An 8,063-nucleotide genomic window follows, 5' to 3' on the forward strand; every position below is an offset into this window, starting at 1 on the left:
TTTCACTCTGAAAGAACTACAAAAGTGAAATGTGGAACTCGTTCTTCCATGCCAATGATTAGAAGCCCAAAATACATCTGTTCCACATGAGCAGCTTCAGCCTCTGCTTTCACAGAAGAACAGCTATATTTGTAGTTACACTAAATGCATTCCTGTTGCTTTCATTCTTGTGTATTATAGCACATAAAGTCAGAAAAAAGGTCACAATCTTGATTAAAACCAAGCTGCAAGTATCCATATTTTAAGGGGAAAATGCAGCAATATTAAGCTGAATCTGCATATTTGGTTAGCAGTGATGCACAAGCATCAGAACTCACCACAACACAGGAGCTGTAAAGACAGAGGTTGCCCATCAGAGTGCCAGAACAACTGCTTGGATTTACTGTCTGGCCTTCTGAGCTCATTTACAGCTCTGAATAATTTTTTAGGGGCTCAATTTGACTTTTTTAGCAGTTTTTACTGCTATAGCTGCTGCAGAATCCAGTTTACTTGCAATTAGTTTTCAGAATCTCAATTCCTGGCTGATTTCCCCCCCAAATTGTTAATAACTGTCTCAACTCCAGAAATCTAGGTGGCACTACAAATTAATAAGTGAACTTAAGTTTTGGGGAATGAGTTATGAAGGTATTTTAACCTGTGTTGTGAATTCATGCTTGAATTCCACTACTATTCCATTGGTATTCTGCACTGAGTTCTTGAGAACAAGGATAATTTATGTACAAGAATGCCTTAAAATAAGCCCCCATAATTACAAAAATGCAGTGTTTAAATTTATAGTAAAAACCCACACACTGCTGGCAAAACTAGAACTGCATCTGGAAAACATTAAGAATGCTATTAAAATAGTCTAGCATAAACTAGAAATGAGACTGAAATTACAGTGTTGCTTACTTAACCATTTTTAGGAAGTGTATTTTGAATATGATCTACTTTCCTATTTTATTTTTTGATAAAGCACTGTACTATGTCTTCTTTACCAGTGAGAATACCTTACTTACTCTGTTATCTATTTCAAACAAATCCATGGCTCAGATTTTTTAAAGTGTCTTGTTACAGTTGTTGATAATTTGAAACACAATCAGGTGGTTGCTGGTCCAGCTATCAGGAAAAAAGGTAACAGGGATATCTCAAAGGAGAATAAAAATCACAGCAATTAAAAACTTATTTTATTAAAAAGATGAAATGTTTTCAACCATTGAAAAATTACGTTTTTATAAAAACAGAAAATAGGCAAAATACCCATTTGTCTTCTATTTACATATACAATATTTCTCCTTGTATAAAATTATTTACAATATATAAAAAAATTACAGTAAATAGGTTATTTTCTTACAAGACATCAAGCCCTGTACTTCTAGTGTAGATCATGGCAAACAAGAATACTATTGCACCTGTGAACCAAACAGTCTAACAAGAGGAGTGTTCTCTTAGCCATGCCTTCAACTGAGATCTAAACTAACATCGTCAGCTACAGAAACATTCATTTTATCTCTTCTAGGGTCAACTTCAGGCAGTTTCCATACAAACATTGTCTTGTAAAGCTTAGGAACGGGCAGTTAGAATCGGGGTGGGGGGGGGGGGGGAATAAAAAACATATTTACAGCTTCTTCTATACAATCTGTACGGAGTCTTAGGGAGTTCACCCTTCACAGAAGCTGCATAAATTAACCCCTGTCCTCCTTGCTGACCGGGACGGGCAGGTCCCTGCCTGGGGCACGGCCGAGCATCCTCGCGTGGGATCCTCCGCGTCCGTCCTGGCGCGTCGGGCGGTGCCTTCCCTGTGTAGTACCAGCTACAGGTTCCTCACCCTCGTGCACCTGAGCAGTCAAACACGGTCCCGCGGGCGGCGGGGCGGGCTACATGTGCCGCTTCATGTGCAGGGCCAGGTGGTCCGAGCGGGAGAAGGCCCTGTCGCACAGGTGGCACTGGAAGGGCCGGTGGCCCGTGTGCTTGCGGTAGTGCCGGGTGAGCTCGTCCGAGCGCGCGAATTTCCAGCCGCAGCCTTCCCAGTTGCAGTGGTAGGGCTTCTCACCTGTTTGGGGAGACGGGACAGCGTGACTCGGCGTGGCGTCGCACACCGGGCAACCTGCCGGGGTTTGTTGTGGCGGATCCCTGTGCTCGCTACCAAGATCCAACTGCTTGTAAGCTCAATTAATAGAAATACCTTTACTATAAAGCCCTTCCTCCAAAGCCCTTTCTGTATCCCTGTGCTCGCTACCAAGATCCAACTGCTTGTAAGCTCAATTAATAGAAATACCTTTACTATAAAGCCCTTCCTCCAAAGCCCTTTCTGTATCCCCGTACTCGCTACCAAGATCCAACTGCTTGTAAGCTCAGTTACTAGAAATTCCTTTACCATAAAGCCCTTTCTCCAAAGCCCTCTCTAAAGCTTTTTCTCCAGAGATTTTCACCTATAGCTGCAGTGAAAATCTTTGGAGAAAGGGCTTTAGAAGCCCTTAGAAAAGCTTTGACTACATAGGTAAACACCTGGATGTTACAGAGCTGTGACTTTAACAGACTACAATCCCAAGCGGCGCACAGCACGTCTCCACACCAAGGCCATCGGCAATAATTACCTGTGTGCGTCCTGAGGTGAGCCTTCAGGTGTGAGCTCTTGGTGTAGGTCTTCCCACAGCCGGCATAGCTGCACGTGTGGGTGGCCGTCCTCTTCCTCGGCCAGGACCGCCGACCCCGCTTGGGTTTGGAGTCCAGCAGCTCCAGAGGGGAGGAAGGAGGGGTCAGCATGCCCCGGGGAGCCGAGGGCTGTAAGGGCAGGCTGTCCTCGAAGAGGCCAAACTGGGAGGTGTTCTGGTACTGCAGGTGGGTCTGCGGGTGGTGGAAGCCGGAGGCCGGGTGGTAGCTCTGCTGGTAGGACACGGACGAGGGGCACTGGATCATCTGCGTGTGGCACTCGTTCACCATGAGATCGTCGGGGCTCAGCGGGGGCGTCTCTGCCCCGGGGATCTGCGGCGAGCTGGCCACCCGGGGCTGCTCGTAGGCCATCATGCACGTCGCGTTGCCCTCCTGCTTGATCTTTGGGCAAGCCTGGGGCACCAGACCCAGCACCGGTCCATAATTGTCCATGTCGGGCTCGGGCTTAATGTTCTCAACGAACTGCGGGCCGCCGAAGGTGGGTGTCACGAAGAAGCGGCCGTGGACGCTGCCAGGGGGGCAATAGTTGGAGTCCATCTCGGAGCGCATCATCTCCGGCACGATGCCGGCGTTGTAGGGCGGGGGGCTGCCCTGCTCCAGGGCATCGTAGCATCCCGGGGACGGGTTTGTCTGGTAAAAGCCACCGCTGTCGCCTTGGGCAGGGGGATAATCCCCGCCGGCAGCGCCCTGGCCGTAGCCATCGCTGCCCATGGAAAGGATAAAATCCAGCACGTTGTTGAGATCCTCATCCTCTTTGCGCGGCGAGAGGCCGCCCCAGGTGCCGCCGGGGGTCTTGGCCTCCTGCTCACACTTCCACCTCTGGGGAGAGAGAGAAAAGGGACAGGGTTAGAGGCGCCGCTCGGCCGGGGGGACGCGGCGGGGACGGGCTCGGGGCGCGGGGCCGTCGGTGCCGCCGGGGACACTCACTTCGTGCAGGGCTTTCTCGCGGCACGGGCTGGCGAAGGTGGCGAAGGAGGGCAGGGCGGTGTCGCTCAGCGCCATGGTGCGGGACGAGCGCGGCCGGCCGCCCTCCGCACCTTATAACGCGGGCGCGGGCGGCCTCAGGCCAATTGCGAGGAGCGGAGGAAACGCGTCCCGGACGGGGCGGGCGGGAGGCAGCGGCTCGGGCGCAGCCTAAATTTAGCCCCGGTATAAAAGGACGCGGCGGCGGCGGCGGTCCCAGCCCGAGCGGGGCGGAGCGGAGCGGGGACGGGCCCCCTCCGCAGCCCTCCCCTCGCTGCGGGGCTGGGGCGGCCCGGGAGCCGCGACCCCCGGTTAGGGCAGGGGCTGGGGAGCCGTGACCCCCAGTTAGGGCAGGGGCTGGGGAGCCGCGACCCCCGGTTAGGGCAGGGGCTGGGGAGCCGTGACCCCCAGTTAGGGCAGGGGCTGGGGAGCCGCGACCCCCGGTTAGGGCAGGGGCTGGGGAGCCGTGACCCCCGGTTAGGGCAGGGGCTGGGGAGCCGCGACCCCCGGTTAGGGCAGGGGCTGGGGAGCCGTGACCCCCGGTTAGGGCAGGGGCTGGGGAGCCGCGACCCCCGGTTAGGGCAGGGGCTGGGGAGCCGTGACCCCCGGGTGGGACAGGGGCCAGAGAGCCGCGACCCCCGGGTGGGACAGGGACCAGAGAGCCGCGACCCCCGGGTGGGACAGGGGCCAGAGAGCCGCGACCCCCGGGTGGGATAGGGGATGGAGAGCGGCCACCCTCAGGTGGGACAGGGCTAGGGAGCCGCGACCCCCGGGCAGGGCAAGGGCAGGAGAGTGGCGACCCCAGGGCAGGGCAAGGCTGGAGAGCCGCGACCCCCGGGTGGGACAGGGACCAGAGAGCCGCGACCCCCGGTTCGAGCAGGGGGACACTGAGGGGTCTCTGCCACAAGTGAGCTTAGGGAACGCCAAGGGATCTCTGCTGCGGGGACCCTGTGCTGTGTGCTAAGAGACACCGTGAAGGACTTGGTGGGATAAGGGGACCCTGCCCTGGAAACAGTGAGGGAGCATCTGTGACATGGGGGGACGCTGATGGCTACGGGTTTCAACAAGGCTCTGCTGTGGGAAGGGAGCACTCAGGGGTCCTTGCCCTGGGGACACTGAGAATGACACCAAGAATCAGGGGTTTGATCTCCCCACACCTCAGAGAAGCTGTCCCACAACCCAGCCTCATCCCTGGGGCATGTGGTGCAGCCAGAATGAGAGAAAGAAGGTGGGGGAAGAGTGGAAGGTGTCAGGAGAACAGTGGGGGAGAGAGACATGTCCTGCTCCCATGAGTAAACTGAGCTGGTGATGGGGTCTCTTGGCACTGGTCACCCTAAAAGGTCCCTGATGCACCTTGGTGCTGACAGAAAGGTGTTTGATGCCACCCTTGTAGGGTCTTTGCTGGAGTTTTACATTTAATGGAAGTCCAGATCTGTAGCAGGATTTCCATTTGCTGCTCAAAGATTGCCAAAATCAGCGTTGCAATGTGACATTATGAGAGAAAGAACGCACCTAGCTTCTGTGATCTCTGCTGGTTGTAAGCAATTTATGGTCTTGGGGTTGATTTTTCAGAAGGGAACATTGTTCTTCTCCCTTACCTTGGCCTCTAGCTCAGATGCTGACTCTGAAGGAGCAATTCTCCTATAACTTCTGATAACGTGCTCCAGACTCCTGTTTCTGAGGATCGTGGCTGCTTGGCCACCATCCAGGAGCAAAAGTGACAGATCTGAAAGGGGGGAAATCTATGATCTGTCAAGGGATAGACTGATTCTTTGTGAGCCTGTTCAAAGAAAGCTGTGCTTTCTCCTTTGCCCCTCTATATTGCAAAGGAAACTTTTAGAGGCGTTTCTAAGTGAGCTGGAAGCCAGGAGGGTGCAGGAGGGCAGCTCTCAGGTTTAGGGGAAGGATCAATGCCCTTGGTGGGCTCTGGTTCTCCCAAGCACTTTGAGCCTGTTCACCAGAGCCCATCCCAGGCTTGTGGCTGTGTTTAACCACCTCGGGAAAACTCAGTTGCTAGGGTGAGTAAATGATCGTTTCAATAGCCACACGTGTTTTAAAACCAGGAATATCTCTCGTTTAACTTTCTATAGCTTTCATTCTCAAAGTTCACAGGTTGGCCAGAAGGAGCAGCCAAACTTCTGTGACTGGAGCAGAATCAATACACTGAATGCATGGTAACGCTGTACACAAAGATGTGTGACTCATGGCTCTGTAATGTCACACTTGTGTAATCTTTCAATGTAAACTCTTTTCCTCTAATAAAACGTCCGTAAGTGAATGATACGTATATATGGGGCTGTGAGTCAGCCAAGAAAATATACTCTGATGAATTCAGAATGAATGTGAATACTCCCCTGATAACACACCCTGAATGTCTGTGTCAGTTCATGTGCTTGCGATTTCAGCAACAGCTATAACAAAATATTTTGTTTCTAGGATATACAACTGGACGTGTAGGTTTCACTGAGAAGTTCCAATTGGATTGCAGGAGACACTGCAAGGACTTTTGTTTGTGGCTCCATCACCAAACTCTGCATTTTCTTTGTGTAAAGGAAAAGTTTCGTGGGCAGAGGGGATGAAAGCCAAGCACACAAAATAATAAATTCGCCGCCTTCAGTTTCTTTTTTGTTTTCAAGAAAAGCAGTTAGGCTAAAAATTGAGAGCTGCACTAAACCTGGGGAGACAAATGTGAGAATTTATTTACCTTGTGAGTCACCGGTTCTGCGCAAATTGAGAACAACTTTGCCATGACCTTCCACTCGCTCTGTGACAGTTGTGCTGACATTTTCTGGCTTTTTGCTGCTCACAACTCTTATTTTAAATACCTAAACGCAAAGATCCTGGCAGTGATCTCACTTAGCATAGATCAGGAGTGATGCCACTGGTGTATAAATGTGAAGAATGTGAGATTAGAAAGTATTTGTTAATCTTCTGTGGGTAGAGGAGAGCTAAATGATGTGTGATTTGTCTTCCAGCCAAAGTAAACACGGACTCAGCCATTTTTTATATGGCAAAGTTCATTTTCCTAGGTGTTGCTGCTGCTGTCTCTTGTTGCTTTTAGATCAAGGAGAAACTTTTTGAGGAGTTGCAATCGAGATTTTGTATGTTAACAGAAGAACCCAAGCGAGGGCTGGATGGGTTGGTGCAATACCCACTCACCTGGCAGCCCCAGCTCTGAGTCATTACAGAACTCAAACAAACACAAAACTCCTTTCTCAGGGATTGTTCTCAGAAAGTCCTGATTGCACCCAGAGCAAACTAGCAAAAATAGTAATACCAGGGTAAACGAACCTGAAAATGACACCTCTTAGCACCTAGAGTACACAGCACAGGTAACACCGTGACCAGCCCCTTCATGTTGAAATAAGGCAGAGGATTTCCTTGCCTGCCTCTCAAATTGTCACAGTTCTGTTGACTATACTTTTTTTTTTTTTTTTCTATTTTAAACTGTAGTTTCTGAGTAGGCACATTTTAGAATCTGCTGTCAAGGAAGTTGATAAAACGATGTAAACAACCACATAAAATGAAATATACAGGTATCTGTCAGAGACACACTCATCTTAATTTGGGGAGAGTGATTTAATCCTGTAGGTCTTTTGTCTGAATAAAGTAACATCATGAATTAATTGGAGAAAGGAGCCTTTTGGACCAGACCTTTCATGACTGGAGCTGATTCCCATGCAGGGACTGACAGATGAAGGTGAGACATCTCTTTGATGAGCTGAAGTGGCTCATTTAAGTATTTTAGGAAAAAGTATTTTCCTTTAATACTTTTTTTTTTCGTAGTGATTCTCCTCTGAGCTATTTCCACAGTCTTTCTTGAGGTTTGGGCACTGCAAAAGTGGAGTAGCAGACAAATATGAGTCACTTCTCTTTAAGGATTTGACTCGTGCCCTTTGTCATGATCTGCTGAGTCGCTGCTTGGCAAAGCCTCCTCTCCCCCAGCTCTGTGCCACGGAGGGACAGGACACAGGGGATGGCTCCCACTCTCAGAGGGATGGGATATTGGGCAGGATTTATGGCAATGTGGAAGCAGAGCACCCGGGATATGGGGGAAGAGCGGAGCAAAGCCCTGGGAGACCTGGTGGGACCGCTGGTGTCAGGAAGCATCAAGAGAGAACTGGAACCACTGGGAGAAATGCAGCTGGTTTGGGGTAGCACAGGAAGGTAGAGGCTGTGAAAAATGCCGTCAAAGAAGATGTCTGAGAGCAGAGCAGTTCTGGTTTTCTGAACAATTCCCTGTTGGCCTGTGTAGGAACCTGTTTTTGTCCATGCCAAAAAGCAGGACATGTTCCATTCCTAGAGCTGCGGCCTCCAGCTTCTCTGTATTGCCATGAGTGGGGTTTGTGTCTACCTGGACACTTAAAATAATCCTTTAACAATGACAATGCTCTTCAAATTAGGTTGCACTTCTGTGATCCTTGTCATCTAGGGCTTTACCAGAAACA

The 8,063-nt window shown here is 50.6% G+C and overlaps 1 protein-coding gene across 1 annotated transcript; it reads right to left on the bottom strand.

Annotated features, from left to right (window-relative positions):
* Positions 1–1,149: 1,149 nt before the first annotated feature.
* Positions 1,150–3,715, bottom strand: KLF2 (KLF transcription factor 2). The gene is made up of 3 exons (XM_063161097.1): positions 3,580–3,715; positions 2,577–3,471; positions 1,150–2,032 (listed from the first exon to the last, which is right to left on the bottom strand). The coding sequence occupies exons 1-3, from the start codon at positions 3,652–3,654 to the stop codon at positions 1,857–1,859; spliced, it is 1,146 nt and encodes a 381-aa protein (XP_063017167.1). The 5' UTR covers positions 3,655–3,715; the 3' UTR covers positions 1,150–1,856.
* Between the last annotated feature and the right edge of the window lie 4,348 nt (positions 3,716–8,063).

The sequence above is a fragment of the Melospiza melodia genome, chromosome 7 (assembly GCF_035770615.1).
Source record: "Melospiza melodia melodia isolate bMelMel2 chromosome 7, bMelMel2.pri, whole genome shotgun sequence".
In the NCBI taxonomy this organism is placed as follows: Eukaryota; Metazoa; Chordata; class Aves; order Passeriformes; family Passerellidae; genus Melospiza; species Melospiza melodia.

Bases quoted from the DNA above. Each gene is read 5' to 3' on its own strand.
- KLF2 (XM_063161097.1), bottom strand. From the start codon at position 3,654: ATGGCGCTGAGCGACACCGCCCTGCCCTCCTTCGCCACCTTCGCCAGC. The intron at 3,472-3,579 runs GTGAGTGTCCCC...CTCTCTCCCCAG, and splicing joins GCGAGAAAGCCCTGCACGAA to AGGTGGAAGTGTGAGCAGGA. The intron at 2,033-2,576 runs GTAATTATTGCC...CTCCCCAAACAG, and splicing joins TCACCTCAGGACGCACACAG to GTGAGAAGCCCTACCACTGC.